Consider the following 17,044-nt stretch of genomic DNA (forward strand, 5'->3'; position numbering starts at 1 on the left):
CAACTTCTCCCCAATTCCTTCCAAACTTCCTCCCCAATTCCCCCCCCTTTTTTTTCCCCATTTTCCCCCAATTACCCCCTAAATTTTCTTCCCCAATTTCTTCCCAATGTCCCTCACATTTCCCTAAAATTTCCCCCAAAATTTCCCCCAATTTTCTCGCCCCATTTCCCCCCCATTTCTTCATCTCCCTCTCCCCATTTCTCCCCAATTTCTCCCAAATTTTCTCTCCCATTTCCCCCCCTCCAAATTTTCCCAATTCCTCCCAATTTTCTTGCCCCCATTTTCCCCCCATTCCTCCCCAATTTCCTCTCCCATTTTCCCCATTTCCACCCCAAATTTCTTTCCCCAATTCCCTCCAAATTTCTTCCCTAATTTTCACCGATTTCTCCCAAATTTCCTCCCCATTTTCCGTGATTTCCCCAATTTTCTTCCGCCCATATCTCCCCTAATTCCCCCCTGAATTTGCTCCCCCATTTCCCCAATCCCCCCCAAATTTCCTCCCCCATTTTTCCCAATTTCCCCCCAAATTTCCTCCCCTTAATTTCTCCCAATTCCTTCCCCAATTCCCCCCAAATTTCCTCCCCCATTTCTTTCCCATTTTTCCCCAAAATTTCTTCCCTCATTTCTACCAAATTTCCCCAATTACCTCTGAATTTCTTCCTTCCTTCCTCCCCATTTGCCCCCATTTCTCCCAAATTGTCCTCAAATTTCCTCCCCCATTTCCCCCATTACCTCCAAATTTCCTCCCCCATTTTCTCTCCCATTTCTCCCAAATTTCCCCCCCAAATTTCGTCCCCTATTTCCCCCCCAAATTTCCCCCAAATTTCGTCCCCTATTTCCACCCCCTTTTTTTCCCAATCTCCCCCAAATTTCATTTCCCATTTCTCCCCCATTTCTTCCCAATTTTCCCCCAAATTTCTTCCCCCATTTTTCCCCATTTTCCCCAAATTTCTTCCCCTATTTTCCCCAATGCCCCCCAAATTTCTTTCCTCGTTTTCCCCCATTTTCCCCCCAATCCTCCACAAATTTCCTTTCCCATTTTCCCCCATTTCCCCCATTTCTCCCAATTTTCGTCCCCCATTTTTACCCAATTCCCCCCAAATTTCTTCCCCCATTTTTTCCCAATTACGCCCCAATTTCCTTTCCCATTTTCACCCATTCCTTCACAATTTCCTCCCAAATTTCTTCCCCCATTTTCCCCAAATTTCTTTCCTCACTTTCCCCCCATTTTTCTTCCCCCATTTTTCCCGATTCCCCTTATTTTCTTTCCTCGTTTTCCCCCAAATTTCCCCAATCCCCCCCAAATTTCCTCCCCCAATTCCCCCCCATTTTTCCCCAAATTCCCCCCACCCCACAGCCCCCCCACCACCACCACCCTCCCCCCCCCTCCCCTCCCCATAACCCCCCACCCCTCCCCCACCCCTCCCCCCCTCCCCCCCCCCCCCCACCATGCCCGCCCCTCCCCCCCTGGCCCTGGCCTTGGCCTTGGCCCTTTGGGCAGCGCCGCCCCCGGCCCCGGCCGCGCCCTCCGGCCCCTCCGGCCCCTCCGGCCCCTCGGGCCCCTCGGGCCAGCCGGGCCCGCCGCCCCCCGAGCCGCCCCCCGAGCCCGACCCGCGCTTCCCGGTGGTGCCCACGCAGTACGGGCGCCTGCGGGGCGCGCGCCGCGACCTCTCCAACGAGCTGCTGGGGCCGGTGCAGGCCTTCCTGGGGGTGCCCTACGCCGCCCCCCCCGCTCGGCCCGCGCCGCTGGGCGCCCCCCGAGGCCCCCGCCGCCTGGGGGGGGGTCCGCGACGCCACGGCCTTCGCCCCCGCGTGCCCCCAGAACCTGCGCGCGGGGCCGCCGCCGCTGATGCTGCCCCTGTGGCTCAGCGACAACCTGGAGGCGGCCGGCGCCTACGTGGCGGCGCAGAGCGAGGACTGCCTGTACCTGAACCTCTATGTGCCCACCGAGGATGGTAATGTACCTGTGACACACCTGCGACACACCTGTGACACACCTGGGTACACCTGAGATACATGGGATATACCTGGGGATGGGTCTGGGTGATACAGAGCAAGACGTGCCCACCGAGGATGGTAATGTACACCTGGGGTACACCTGGGGACAGGTGTGATACACCTGTGACATACCTGAGATACACCTGGGAGACATGGGATATACCTGGGGATGGATGGGAAATACCTGGGTGTGAGTGTGGGGCTGCGCAGAGCGAGGACTGCCTCTACCTGAACCTCTACGTGCCCACCGAGGATGGTAATGTACCTGGGGACAGGTGTGATACACCTGGGGATGTGTGTGACACACCTGGGAGAGAGCTGGGGTCCATGGGGTACAGCTGGGGATGGCTCCGGGGTGATACAGAGCGAGGATTGTCTGTACCTGAACCTCCACGTGCCCACTGAGGATGGTAAATTACCTGTGACACACCTGGGGACAGGTGAGGGGCAGGAACACACCTATGGACAGGCACAACACACCTGGGCACACCTGGAACATACCTGGGGATGTGTTTGACACACCTGGGGGCAGGTGAGGGGCAGGAACACACCTGGGGCACACCTGGGGACAGATGAGGGAGGGCTGGGAATGGCAGGAATGGGCGTGGCTATGGAAATGGGTGTGGTCAGGTTAGGGGAGGGGCTCTACCTCAGCTCTGCACCCATTCAAAGAACAGACATGTGGGCGTGGCCAGGTTTGGTGGGCGTGGCCAGGTTTGATGGGCGTGGTCAAGGAGGGAGGGGCGTGGCCAGCCCCACACAGGTGAGGGAAGGAATGGGGCAAAAAATGAGAAAAGTGGAGCAAAATGGGGAAATTGAGGAAAAAAGATGGTGGAAATTGAGGAAAGGGGCAGGGCCAAGGGAGGGGGAAGGGTGGCTCCACCCCCAAATCTCAGTCCAAAAAATGGGGAGAAAAAAGAGAGATTTGGGCAAAATTTAGTGGAAAACGAGTGGGAAACGGATAAATCAGGAAATGGGGCAAAATCCAGGGAAATTGGGAAAAACAGGCGGGAAAACAGGTGAGGGGCGTGGCCTGGTCTGGCCCCACCCCCAACTGGGGGGAAAAGAGCGGGAAAAGGGAAAATCTGGATGGGAAAATCTGGAAATTGGGATTTGGGGGAAAAAACAGCAAAATTGGGCAAAAAGGGGGCGGGGCAGCCCTTCTCAAGCCCCGCCCACAAACCACAGCCCCGCCCCCTGCTCGGGGTCCACTCAGTGTCCATCCCAGTATCCACTCAGTGTCCACTGAGTGTCCATCCCAGTGTCCACTCAGTGTCCACTCAGTGTCCATCCCAGTGTCCATCCCAGTGTCCACTCAGTGTCCACTTAGTGTCCTCTCAGTGTCCACTCAGTGTCCACTCAGTGTCCACTCAGTGTCCATCCCAGTGTCCACTCAGTGTCCATCCCAGTATCCACTCAGTGTCCTCTCAGTGTCCATCCCAGTGTCCATCCCAGTGTCCACTCAGTGTCCATCCCAGTGTCCACTCAGTGTCCACTCAGTGTCCTCTCAGTGTCCATCCCAGTGTCCACTCAGTGTCCATCCCAGTGTCCACTCAGTGTCCACTCAGTGTCCACTCAGTGTCCATCCCAGTGTCCACTCAGTGTCCTCTCAGTGTCCATCCCAGTGTCCATCCCAGTGTCCATCCCAGTGTCCGCTCAGTGTCCACTCAGTGTCCATCCCAGTGTCCACTCAGTGTCCACTCAGTGTCCATCCCAGTGTCCATTCCACCCCCCTGGCTCCTTCCCCAGTCCCATTTTTGGGCCCTTTTCCAAATTTTTCCCATTTTTCCAATTTTCCCCATTTTGGGGCTTTTCCCACCATTTCCCTCCATTTCTCCCATTTTCCAATTTTCCCCATTTTTCCCCCATTTCCAATTTTTCCCATTTTCCCCAACTTTTGGGGGCTTTTTTTCCCCCATTTCCAATTTTTCCCATTTTCCCCAATTTTGGGATTTTTCCCTCCATTTTCCCCTCCCCATTTTTTAATGGGGGAGGTTTCTGGAACGTTCCAACTCCTCTTTTTTTGGGGGGGTGGAATTTTGCCCCTCCCCCCCCAATTATTTTTTAAATTTTAAATTTTTTTGTTCTTTCCCCCGCCCCCGCCCCCAACCCCATTTTCGCTCCTTTTTGCCCCAAATTTTTTCCTTTTCTCTCCCCCCGGTCCAGGTTTGCTCGGCAAAAAGCGCGAGGACGGCGCGGCCGGCGGCCCCCCCCCCGGACTCAGGTATTTTCTGCATGTTTTGGGGCAAATTCCGACGTTTTTGGGTCTTTTGCATTATTTTTCTGCTTCTTCCCCCCCCCTTTTCTTTTTGGGTTTTTTAGGGTTTTTTTGGGTGTTTTTTTTCTTCCCCCTCCCCCCTTTCCCCTCCCCCACCCCCCAAATTCTCTCCAGTGGGGGGGGGAGGGGGGGGAATTTTTAGATCTTTTTTTTGTGCCTTTTTTTGGTTCTTTGTGGAATTTTTCTGGGGGGGGTTTGGTTCTTTTCTTTTTTCTTTTCTTTTTTTTTTTTTTTCTTTTATTGTCATTTTTTGTTCTTCTTTTTTTGTGGTTTTTTTTGGCTTCTTCGCAGGGGGGGTTTGGGGCAGATTTTTGGTTTTTTGGTTTTTTTGTTGTTTTTTTTTTTTGGTGTTTTGGTGGTTTTTGGGTTTTTTGGTGGTTTTTTGGATGCCCCTCCCTTCCCATGTCCCCCCCTCCCCCCTTCTTTGCTCATTGTCCCCAAGAGGGGGGGACGTTGCCATGGAAACGGCCCCGAAAAAGGGAAAAAAAACCCCAAATTACCCCAAAATTACCCCAAAAATGTCCCTAAATTGACCTCAAATGACCCCAAATTACCTCAAATTGACCCAAAGTGTCCCATGTGACCCCAAAGTGACCCCAAAATGACCCAAAATGTCTCAAAGCGACCCCAAATGACCCCAAAATTACTGCAAGGGTGTCCCCAGGGATGTCCCAAATCCCAGAGAGGTCCCCAAGGGTGTCCCAAGGGTGTCCCCAAGGGTGTCCCCACCCCCAGAGATGTCCCCAAGCTGTCCCCGTCCCTGCCCTGCCCTGTCCCTCGATGTCCCCAAGGTGTCCCCACCCTGTCCCCTGCCCTGATCTCCCTGATGTCCCCAATGTCATTTGGACGTCATTTTGATGTCCCCAATGTCCCCAGACATCCATGACAGCGGCAAGAAGCCCGTGATGCTGTCACTGCCCTGTCCCTGCCCCAATGTCCCCATATCCCCAATATCTCCAATGTCCCCAATGCCCCCAAGATCCCCAATATCCCTGATGTCCCCAGTGTCCCCACAATGTCACCTCAATGTCCTCTCGGGTTCCCAGACATCCGTGACAGCGGCAAGAAGCCGGTGATGCTGTTCCTGCACGGCGGTCTCCTACATGGAGGGGACGGGAAACATGTTCGATGGCAGCGTCCTGGCGGCCTACGGCAATGTCATCGTATGTCACCATGAACTACCGGCTGGGGGTCCTCGGTAAGGGCACTGGGGACACTGGGGACATTGGGGACACTGGGGACACTGGGGACACTGGGACATTGGGGACACTGGGACAACTGGGGACACTGGGGACATTGGGGGCATTGGGGACATTGGGGACACTGGGGACACTGGGGACATTGGGGGCATTGGGGACATATGGGGACACTGGGGACACTGGGGACATTGGGGACATTGGGGGCATTGGGGACATTGGGGACACTGGGGACATTGGGGACATTGGGGACAGGGAACATGTTTGATGGCAGCGTCCTGGCGGTGTATGGCAATGTCATTGTCACCATGAACTACAGGCTGGCCATGCTGGGTAAGGGCATTGGGGACACTGGGGACATTGGGGACATTGCGTGTCCTGGCCCTGTCCCCCAATGTCCTGGCACCATGTCCCCGATGTCCCCATGGTGTCCTGCAGTGTCCCCAATGTCCTGGCAGTGTCCCCAAACGTCCCTGAGAGTGTCCCCACCTCCCTACCAGTGTCCCCATGATGTCCCCAATGTCCCTCGGTGTCCCCAACATCCCTGGTGGTGTCTCCAACGTCCTCGGTGGTGTCTCCATGGTGTCCCCACGATGTCCCCACGATGTCCCCAATGTCCCCTCGGTGTCCCCAGGGTTCCTGAGCACGGGGGACCAGGCAGCCAAGGGCAATTACGGACTCCTGGACCAGATCCAGGCGCTGCGGTGGCTCCATGAGAACGTCGGGCACTTTGGGGGGCGACCCCCCAGCGCATCACCATCTTCGGCTCCGGCGCCGCCGCCGCCTGCGTCAGCCTCCTCATCCTCTCACACCACTCGGAAGGTACCGAAACTGAGGGAAATGGCCCCAAAATTCATATCAGGGACATATCAAGGACAAATCCAATCCCTGTGACCCCAATGACTCCAAACCCTAGTGGAACCCCAATCCGCACATCCCTGATGACTCAAATCCTGATGGAACCTCATCTCAATCACCCCAAACTTTGGTGGGAACCTCATCCCTATGACACCAAACCCTGGTGAAACCCCATCCCTATGACCCCAAACCTTGGTAGGACCCCATCCCCACATCCCCCATGACCCCAATGACCCCAAACCCTGGTGAGACCCCATCTCAAACACCTCCCATGACCACAAACCCCAATCCCACCCCACCCCACGCCCCCACTGACCTCTCCACGCCCCTTCGCCCAGGCCTGTTCCAGAAGGCCATCGCGCAGAGCGGCACGGCCATTGCCAGCTGGTCGGTCAATTACCAACCCCTCAAGTACACCCGTTTGCTGGCGGCCAAGGTGGGCTGCGAGCGCGCCGACACCGGCGCCGCCGTCGAGTGCCTGCGCCGGCAGCCCTTCCGCGCCCTGGTGGACCAGGACGTGCAGCCCGCCCGCTACCACGTGGCCTTCGGGCCGGTGGTGGACGGCGACGTGGTGCCCGACGACCCCGAGATCCTGATGCAGCAGGGCGAGTTCCTCAACTACGACATCCTCATCGGGCGTCAACCAGGGCGAGGGGCTCAAGTTCGTGGAGGACTCGCTGGAGAGCGAGGGACGGCATCTCGGCCTCCTACTTCGACTTCACGGTGTCCAACTTCGTGGACAACCTCTACGGGTACCCCGAGGGCAAGGACATCCTGAGGGAGACCATCAAGTTCATGTACACAGACTGGGCGGACCGCGACAACGGCGAGATGAGGAGGAAGACGCTGCTGGCGCTCTTCACCGACCACCAGTGGGTGGCACCGGCGGTGGCCACGGCCAAGCTGCACGCCGAGTACCAGTCGCCCGTGTACTTCTACACCTTCTATCACCACTGCCAGACGGACGCGCGGCCCGAGTGGGCGGACGTCGGCGCACGGCGACGAGATCCCCTACGTGTTTGGGGTGCCCATGGTGGGAGCCACCGACCCTCTTCCCATGCAACTTCTCCAAGAACGACGTCATGCTCAGCGCCGTGGTGATGACCTACTGGACCAACTTTGCCAAGACAGGTGGGTGGGGCAAACGGTTCGTGAAGGGTTGGGCAATGGTTGGGCCAGTTGGGTGGTTGAGTGGTCAGTTGGTTTTTGGGTGGTCAGTTGGATGATTGAGTGGTCAGTTGGGTGGTTAGATAGGTGGTTGAATGGTTGGTGGTGTGACTGGTCAGTTTGGCAGAGAGGAGTTGAGTGGTTGAGTGGTCAGTTGGGTGGTCAGTTGGGTGGTTGAGTGGTCAGTGGGTGGTTGAATGGTTGATTGGGTGAGTGGTCAGTTGGATGAAGAGTTGAGTAGTCAGTTGAATAGTTGGGTGATCAGTTGGGTCGTTGGGTGGTTGAACGATCAGTTGGGTGGCTGGGTGATCTCTTGGTTGAGTGGTCAGTTGGCTGGTTGAATGGTTGGTTGGGTGAGTGATCAGTTGAGTGGTTGGATGAACCGTTGAGGGGTTGAGTGATCAGTTGGTTGTTGATTGATTCCTTGGGTGCTTGCTCAGTCATCGGTCGGTCAGTTGGTCACTCAGTCAGTTGGGTGATCTGTTGGTTGGTATGGGTGATCAGTTGGGCGAGATTGATCAATGCGTCAGTCATTGATTGGTCACCTGGCTATGTGCTCAGTTGGCCGGCTGGTCAATCGGTCACTCTGCCCGCAGGGACCCGAACCAGCCGGTGCCGCAGGACACCAAGTTCATCCACACCAAGCCCAACCGCTTCGAGGAGGTGGTGTGGACGCGCTTCGACGGCAAGGACAAGCGCTACCTGCACATCGGCCTCAAGCCGCGCGTGCGCGACCACACCGCGCCAACAAGGTGGCGTTCTGGCTGGAGCTGGTGCCGCACCTGCACAACCTGCACCAGCTGCCGCCCTCGTCCACCACCACGCGCCTGCCGCCGCCCCCGCGCCGCCCCCCCGCCCACGCGCCGCCCCTCGCCCACCACGCCCGTGCAGAACGGCGGATTTGGCGGCGGCGAGGATGACGACGATGACGGCGACGGGCGCCGGCGTTTCGCGCACCTTCCCCGGAGACTCGCGGGACTACTCCACGGAGCTCAGCGTCACCGTGGCCGTGGGCGCCTCCCTCCTCTTCCTCAACATCCTGGCCTTCGCCGCGCTCTACTACAAGCGGGACAAGCGCCCCGTGGGAGAGGGGCTGCGGGGGGGGTTGGGGGTGGGGCCTCGGCGGCTGAGCCCGCCCAACGGCGCCCACGTCATCGTCGGGCCGCGTGGTGGCCACCAATGACCTGCTGGGGGGTCACCACGGCGGGGGCGGGGCGGAGGAGGAGCTGGTGCAGCTGCAGCTGAAGCTGCCGGCGGTGGGGGGAGGGGTGGGCATGATGATGGGGGTGGGGGGGATGGGGGTGGGGCTGGGGGGGGAGGGGAGCCCCCGAGGTGCCCCATCGGGCCCCCCCGATTACACGCTGGCCCTGCGCAAGGGCCCCCGAGGACGTGCCCTCCCCCACCGCCGCCCACGCCCCGCCCCCCCTCCAGCGCCGCCCCGCCCCCCTCGCTGCTGCCCCCGCCCCCCACCACCATCACCATGGTGCCGGGGGGGGCTCCCGGCCCTGCACCCCTTCGGGGCGCCCTTTCCCCCCCCGGGCCACAACAGCGCCCTGCCCCACCCCCACTCCACCACGCGCGTATAGGGGGAGGGGCCAGGGAGCCCCGCCCCCGCTCCTGCCCCGACCCCCGATCTTGCCCCGCCCCCACTCCCCGTCCTGCTCCACCCCCACCGCTCCTGACCCCGCCCGGAATGGACTCAAGGGGGGGAAACCCCTCCCCCACCCGCCCATCCCCCACCCATTCCCCTCCCCCACCCCTAAAATTGCGGGGGAAAACCCCAAAGATGGGGGTCACCCCTCCCCCACCCGCTGATGATTTTTGGGGACTCCACTCCCTTTCCTGCCCCTCCCCCCACCCCGTGGGGGGGCTGAGCCGCATGGGGACCCCTCCCCCACCCTGGGGACCCCTCCCCCACCCTGGGGACCGCCCCTCCCTCACCCCCCAAAAATAAACAAATCCCGCATGGGAATCCGCCCCTCACCCCACCCCAGCCGGAATTATGGGGGGGGGGGGGGTCGCCCCTCCCCCCATACCCCGCTCCTCCCCCACCCCCCCCAAGAAAACACGGGGGAGCCCAAAATGGGGTGGGCGAGGGGCTGACCCAGTGGGGGAGGGGATTTGGAGACCCTCCCCCCAAAAAAGCTGCATGATCCTGATTGGCTGGGCCAGAACGAGGCCAAACCCTGGGGGGGGGAGGGTCCCATCCCCGCCCCTCCCCACCCACGATTTTTTTTCCAATTTTAGATTTTTTGGGGGGGTTTTTTGCCGCTTTCTTGGACGGAGAAATTGTGCCAAACGTGGGGGGAGAGGTGGCCCGGCCCCTCCCCTCTTCCCCTCCCCCCTCCCCCACCCAACCGCTGCCCCTTCCCCACCCCGGGGACCTCTCCTCCCCCACCCCCCCCATAAAAATGGCCGTGACCTTTGACCCCAGAACGTCGCCATGGAGATGGGGGGAGGGTGGTGATGACGCGTCATCGTGGGGGGTGTCACCCCACCCCCTGTGACGTCACTGCTTCCCCATGGTGATGTTACTGCTGTGACGTCATCAGTGGCCCTATTATGTCACCGGTTGCCATGGTTATGCCATCCTGTGATGTCACTGGTTGCCACAGTGATGACATCTTGTGATGTCATCGGTTGCCATTATGACATCATAGATTGGCATGATGACATCATCCCATGACCCGGCACTGGTTATCATGGTGATGTCATTGGTGACACTGTGTCGTCCTAAATCATTGTGGTGGTATCGCCCGATGATGTCACTGCCCACAATTGTGATGTCACTGCTATGACGTCATTTATCTCCCTGTGACGTCACTGGTTGCCATGGCAACAGCGCCCTCTGGCGTCAGTGGTTGCCATGGTGATGTCGCCCCTGTGACATCTTATGTTACCCCAGTTGCCACGATAATGTCGCACTATGACATCACTGGTTGCTATGGTGATACAACCACCGTGAGGTCAACATTGCCCTGTGATGTCATTGGTTACTCGAGTGATATCACCTGATGACGTCACTGGCTGCTATGGCGACATCGCACTATGATGTCATTGATCCCTATGGCGACATCATCCTATGATGTCATGGGTTGCCATGGTGACACCATCCCTGTGATTTCACTGGTGACCCTATGACATCACCAATGGAGTCAGTGATGTCACCTCATTGCATCACCCATTGCTACATTGACGCCACCCAATGATGTCACCGGTTGCCATGGAGACCGCCCCGTTGCTCTGGCAATGTCACCTTGTGGTGTCACCGGTTACCATGGTGATGCAACCACCGTGACGTCATCGGTATCCCCTATGACGTCATTCATCTAATGGGTGATATTGCCTGATGATGTCACCGGTTGCCATGAAGACCACCCCCGTTGCCGCGGCGACATCACTGTGACCCCTCCCCGGTTGCCATGGAGACGCCCCTCCCCCCTCCACCTTCTCCCCCCGCCCCTCCCCCACCCCAGAGCTTCTATTTTTATTCCCGGGGGGGCCGCGGGGGGACGGGAGGGGTGGGGGAGGGGCGGGCGGGACCCCCAGCGTGAGGGGGGAGGGGCGGGGGTTTGGGGAGGGGCGGGGGGAGGGGCGGCCCCGCGGGCGTTTTTAATTAAAAAAAAAAGAAAAAAAAATTCCGGAAAAAATCCTAAAATTCGGAACCCTAAAGTGATGGACATGTGTGCGCCTGCGCTGGGGGCGGGGCTGGGAATGGCGAGATCCCATTGGCTGAGAGGAGGGGGGGTGAGGGGACTGGGATAAACTGGGAGAGACTGGGGGGACTGGGATTGAACTGGGATAAATTGGGACGGACTGTGGGAGACTGGGATTGAACTGGACGGGGACATGGATTGAACTGGGGCGAACTGGGATAAACTGGAAAGGGCCGTTTTTCCGTGAAATCAGCCCAAAATGAGGCGTTTCCAGCCAAGGGGCGGTGAATCCCCTCTGGGCGATGGGAGGGGCGGCGCTGAGGGGATGGAAAGGGCAGGAAGAGCCAGAGGTGGGAGACCCCCAAAGCCCCGTCCCTCACCGCGGGAGCAGCCGGGACGCGGCGCTGGTGGAAAATGCTGGTTTTGGTGATGAAAAATGCCGGTTTTGGTAGTGGAAAATGCCGTTTTTCCGTGAAACCCGCCCAAAACTAGGCGTTTCCCGCCGAGGGGCGGCGAATCCCCTCAGGGCGGTGGGAGGGGCAGTGCTGAGGGGACGGAAAGGGCGGGAAGCGGAGGCGCGCGGGACGCCAGGGGGCGCTGCGTCAATCAGCCAATCAGCGGCGGCGCTGCGGCGGAGAGGGCGGGGCCTGCGACAGCGGGAAGATGGCGGCGGGCAGCGCCGGCACCGGGCCGGGAGCGGGGCCCGGCGGAGGCCCCGGGGCCCGCAGGGGCAGCGCGAGCCGGGACGCGGAGGCCGAGGTTTGGTGCCGGCGAGTGCGGGAGCTGGTGAGCGCGGTTCCCGCCAACCGGCTCTGCTTCGAATGCGGCCAGCGCGGCGTCACCTACGTGGACATCAGCGTGGGCAGCTTCGTGTGCACCGGCTGCTCGGGGGCGCTGTGAGCGGGGCGGGGCCGGGGGCGTGAGGGCGGGCCCGGGGGAGGAGGGGGGCGGGGCTAATTCGCACTGAGCGTGGTGGGCGGGGCCGCACTTCGTCAAGGTGTCATTGATTGGCTGTTCCTTTTGTGGGCGGGGCTCGGCGGAGGGGGTCGTGGCCGTGGGCACGTGGCTTCACACGCTGCGCTATTCGGGCGCCTCTTTTGGGGTAGAAAAAGCTCATTTTGGGTGTTTACGGGCGCAGGGGGGCGCTGACCCCCCGAATCCCCCCGCAGGCGGGGACTGAACCCCCCGCACCGTCGTCTAAGTCCATCTCCATGACCACGTTCAGCGAGGCCGAGGTGCTGTTCCTGCAGGCGCACGGCAATGAGGTAAGGGGATGGCTGCTGGGGTGGCTCTGCCGTGTCCATCCCACCCTGTCCCCGTCCCCACGGACCCTCCCCGGCCCCCCAGGCCTGCAGGAGGGTCTGGCTTGGGACCTTCGACCCCCGGACATCGCTGCTCCCCGACTCCCGTGACCCCCAGAAGGTGAAGGAGTTCCTGCAGGAGAAATACGAGAAGAAGCGATGGTAGGAGAGGGGCTGGGGGCGTTTTTACGGGGGGCAGCACGGGTGGTGACCCTGAGATGATGTGTTCCCTCTCATGGCAGGTACGTGCCACCAGAACAAGTGAAAGAACAAGTGAAAGAACAAGTGAAGCCCTACCAAAGCACCTCAGCAGAGCCTGGGCCCCCCAGCTCCTCCACGGGGACACAGGGACGCTGCCACAGGTGGGACCGGGCCCCTCCTTGGGGTGCTGAGGTGGGAACAGCCCCCCCTGACCCTGCGGTGCTCCCCAGCCTCGCCCAGCTGCCCGAAAAGCCAGCACCGACCTCCTGGCTGACATCGGGGGGGACCCCTTCGCCAGCCCAGCCCCTGCCCCCGCCTTCGCTGCCTTCCCCGGTGAGCTCGGGGTCTGGGGGACTCGGGAGGGGAGCACGGGGGTCTCCAGTGACCTGGTAACCCCTGAGTGACCCCAGCTTTGTCCCAGGCCCTGCCCCCAGCCCGGTCTGCCTTCCTGCTTTTGATGCCTTTGGAACCAGTCCTGAGCACCCATGTTTGGGGGGCTGTGCCCCCCTTCCACATTCCCCCCCAGCACCACAGGTACCCAAGAGCCCCGGGACTCTTGGAGAGGGACCAGGGAGGGGTTTGGTGCCCCCCCCCCCAGGTGTTTGGGACACCTGGAATTGATGGGCAAGGGTGGGATTGGGGTCTCCCCATCCCTTGGGGTGCTGGGGAGGGGGCTTGGGGTCCCACCATCCCTCCACGGTGACACCTGTGCCCACCCCCCAGGCTACACCAACCCCTTCACGGCTCCTGTGGCCCCCAGACCCTCCACGAACCCCTTCGAGATCAACGGGCCTGGTGAGTGACCCCCCTGAGCCTCCCCAATTCCCTGAGCCCATCATTCCCTGACCAGAGTGGGGTCTGGGACCCCCCTGACCCCCCAGTTCCCTGACCAGGGTGTGGTGTTTGGGTCCCAATCCTCTGTCCCCTCTCTCAGGTGCTGCTTTCACCTTGCCCCTGTTCCTGGGGGCTTCCCCAGCCCCTTCCAGGCCGATGGTAAGAGCCGGGCAGGTTAAATATTGTTAAATTTTATATATTTATAAACTGTCCACCCTCCTACTGACCCCTCCCCATTTTCCCCCCCTCAGGTTTGCCTTCCTCTGGGTTCAGCGTTGCCAAAGCTTCCACCAACCCCTTCGTGGTGAGCACCGGGGGGTTGCGGGGGGGTCCGGGCCCCCTTTCCCTGCCGCTGACACCCCCTGTGCCCCCCCAGACCGTCCCCGGCCCCCGGTGGCACCGTTCGGGATCCGGCACCGGGCCACCAACCCCTTCCTGTGACCACAGCTGCTCCTGGGGGCCCCGCAGGGCACGGCCCCTCCGCCGGGACCAGGTTTTATTTTTGTTCCGAGAGATTTATCGCGATCTTAATATATATTCGGTAAAAACGGCTCCGATCCCCCGTCCCGCCTGCGTTGCCGCGCCGAGACCTCCCCTCACGGCTGTGCCTTCGGTAAAGATGGCGGTCAAGGGTGAAGCCTCCCCTCGCGGCTTTGCCCTTATTAAAGAGGGTGCCCCTATAGCTCCCTATCCGCCCTCAGCCAAGATGGCGGCCCAGGCCCACCCCCTGAAGGGGCGGCCATGGCAGCCTGCCCTCAACAAAGATGGCGCCAAGGGAAATTACCGGGACACCGGGGGTGACAGGGGGAGAACGGGCATTAACGAAGGCACCGCAGGGGGGTGGGGAGGGGAATTAACGGAGGCACCGGGGGGGTACGGACGCCCCCAGCCCCTCCTGCGGGGCTCGGGCCCGGCTCGGCTCCTCCCGCACCTGCTGGGGAAGGGCGGAATTAGCAGGCGGAGCTTTGGGGACGGGGGGGGGAGGGGGGAACACAAGGGGCGGCACAGCACAGCTTGGTGTGGGGGGGCGGGGGGGCGTCCCCTTTTGGGCACAGAAATTGGCGAAAACGGACAAAAAGCTGAGCGGTGGCAGCAGGAGAGGGGCAGGACTGAACGCCCCCACCCCGGGGTTTGGTCCCAGCCGGTGATCGGTGTCACAAAGGGACAGGGATGTACCAAGTCTGATTTTGAGGGGCATATCAACACTCAGAAACAAAATTATTACTGTTATAATAATTAGAGCGACAGCCCTATAATAGTTAAATATAATAATTTAATAATAATAATTAATTACAATAAATTTGGTCATCCTTATTTTAGTGTTCCCTCCGCCATAATTAAGTTATAATTAACTGTAATAATTAACTTATTATGTTCACAGTCCTGTATAACAACTCATTATAATACCTCATTATTATAATAGTGACAACTTATTATAATAATAACTCATTATAACAATAAAACTCATAATAATAACTCATAATTAATTATAATATGAATAATTAATTTCACACCCCCAGGGGGGGCACGGGGTGTTCAGCCCCTCCCCCTTCCCTGCCTCAGTTTCCCCAGCATTAAGGCACAAGACAAAGGGGGGGGGGACGAGAAAAGGTGCAAAGATCGGGACCCCCCTGGGGGTTTGGGGGTTCCCCCGGGTCCGGGGCGGCTCCCCCAAGTTCTGGGGGGTCCCTCAGCAGCCAAAGAGCGCGCGGTGCGCGGCCAGGAGCAGCGCCATGAGGAGGCCGTAGAAGAGGGCGAAGAGCAGCCCGGGGGGGGGGCGCCGGGGGTGGGGGGGCTTCACCTGGGGGGGGTGGACCTCGCGTCAGCCCTGGGAGGGTGCGGAACGCCCCCCCCCAAATCAACCCCACCAGGACCGCCCCCCAAATCAATCCCACCACCCCCCACCAGAACGGGACCCCCCCCCCAAATCAATCCCACCCCCCCCAGCTCGGTACCTCGGAGGGCGGCGGTGTCCGGCGGGGGCTGGGGGGGCTCTGGGGGGGAAAAGGGGGAGTCAGGGGGGGTTTGGGGGTCATTTTTGGGGTTGGGGGTAAAAATGAGGTTTGGAGGTGATGGGGGGTCAGGGGGTCAAAAAGGGGGTTTGGGGGGTGTTTATTGTGGGTTAGGGGGTAAAAAGGGGGGCTTGGGGGCTGTTTTGAGGTACTTTAGGGCAGTTTTGGGGTCTCACTCACAGCCCAGGGCCACAGCCGCGCAGGCAGTTTTGGGGCTGTTTTAGGGCAGTTTTGGGGGCAGTTTTGGGGCAGTTTTAGGTCTGTCACTGACCGCCCAGGGCCGCAGCCGTGCAGGGCAGATTTGGGGCAGTTTTGCGGGTTATTTTGGGGTGTTTTAGGTCTGTCACTCACCGCCCAGGGCCGCAGCCGCGCCGCCACGCGCCCCAGCAGCTCCAGGTCCCCCCCCAGCTCCTCCGGCAGCCGCAGCTGCAGCAGTGCCTCGAGGCTCTGCGGGGTGGGGGGCACAGCAGGGACCCCCCGAGCGAGTCAGGGGGGCACAGAGCCGCAGACCCCCCAAAATACCCGGGGAGGGGATGGGGGCGTTACCTGGCGCAGCTCAGCCATCAGCTGGTCGGGGTCCGGGGGGCTGCGGGGACATTTGAGGGGTCAGGGGGCACTGGGGAGGGGTCACAGGGAAGTTTTTGGGGCCGGGGGCTGGGGAGGGGACACTTTGGGGACACTGTCCTACCTGGCTTGGTGGCACTGTGCAGAGGAGGAAGAGGAGAGGATGAGGAAGGGCTGGGGCAGGCGCTGGGTTTTGGGGGTCCGGGGGCTCCATCAGGGTCCTGGGGGGGTCTCCCGGGGGCGGGTCCTGAGGGGGTGAGAGCAGCCAGTGCCCGGCCCGTGTCCCCCTCTCCCAGCCCATTCCCAATCCCATCCCAGCGCCCCAAATCCCAGTCCCCATTTCCCAATCCCAGATCCCAAACCCCAGTTCCTAATCCCTGACCCCAGTTCCCAGTCCCCAATTCCCAGTTCTCAGTCCCCAGTCCCCAATTCCCATTCCAGTCCCAAACTCCAATTCCCAATTCCCAGCCCCAGTCCAGGTACCTGTCCCAAACCCCATTCCTGTTTCCCATTTCCCCTGTACCTGTCCCGGCTCCTCTCCCTCTCTCTCTCCATCCACACCTCCAGGTTCTTGGGGGTGCCGCCGGCAACTGGGGACCCCCCCTGCAGGGACGGGGGGGGGGGGATGCAGACCCCCACAGACCCCTCAGACCCACACAGACCACCTCCCAGAGCCCTCAGACCCATCTCGGAGCCCCCAGACCCATCCCGGAGCCCCCCAGACCCCTCACCTGCTGCCCTCAGGGCTGTCACCTCTCAGGGTCTGGCTCTGCTGCTCCTGGGGGGGGACAGAGTGGGGGGTCAGCATTGGGGAGGAAGCCCAAAATTTTGGGAGGGGGATCAGAGATTTGGGGGGTGACATCACCTCGGGCGAGGGCTCCTCCTCCAGCTGCTCCGGGTCACTGTCACCGGCTGTGGGGACATGGGGGTGACAGGAGGGGTCCCCAAAAGGTGACAGAGGGTCCTGGGGGTGTTTTGG

The 17,044-nt window shown here is 60.3% G+C and overlaps 2 protein-coding genes across 2 annotated transcripts; both read left to right on the top strand.

Moving 5' to 3' along the window:
* The first annotated feature begins 1,849 nt into the window (after window positions 1–1,849).
* On the top strand, window positions 1,850–11,084 carry NLGN2 (neuroligin 2). The gene is given in 18 exon segments (XM_059490636.1): window positions 1,850–1,955; window positions 4,165–4,205; window positions 4,207–4,222; window positions 5,323–5,372; window positions 5,374–5,442; window positions 5,444–5,474; window positions 6,107–6,210; window positions 6,213–6,294; window positions 6,669–6,964; window positions 6,966–7,019; window positions 7,021–7,317; window positions 7,319–7,378; window positions 7,380–7,465; window positions 8,094–8,233; window positions 8,236–8,354; window positions 8,356–8,451; window positions 8,453–8,635; window positions 8,637–11,084. Coding segments are annotated over 18 exon segments (2,277 nt in total). The 3' UTR covers window positions 9,084–11,084.
* Window positions 11,085–11,816: 732 nt separating this feature from the next.
* AGFG2 (ArfGAP with FG repeats 2) lies at window positions 11,817–14,637 on the top strand. Its single transcript, XM_059490603.1, is given in 10 exon segments — window positions 11,817–12,049; window positions 12,323–12,347; window positions 12,350–12,418; window positions 12,501–12,616; window positions 12,697–12,988; window positions 13,077–13,189; window positions 13,379–13,450; window positions 13,590–13,648; window positions 13,741–14,506; window positions 14,631–14,637. Coding segments are annotated over 10 exon segments (1,752 nt in total).
* The last annotated feature ends 2,407 nt before the right edge of the window (window positions 14,638–17,044 follow it).

Source organism: Ammospiza nelsoni, chromosome 29 (genome assembly GCF_027579445.1).
Source record: "Ammospiza nelsoni isolate bAmmNel1 chromosome 29, bAmmNel1.pri, whole genome shotgun sequence".
Classification (NCBI taxonomy): Eukaryota; Metazoa; Chordata; class Aves; order Passeriformes; family Passerellidae; genus Ammospiza; species Ammospiza nelsoni.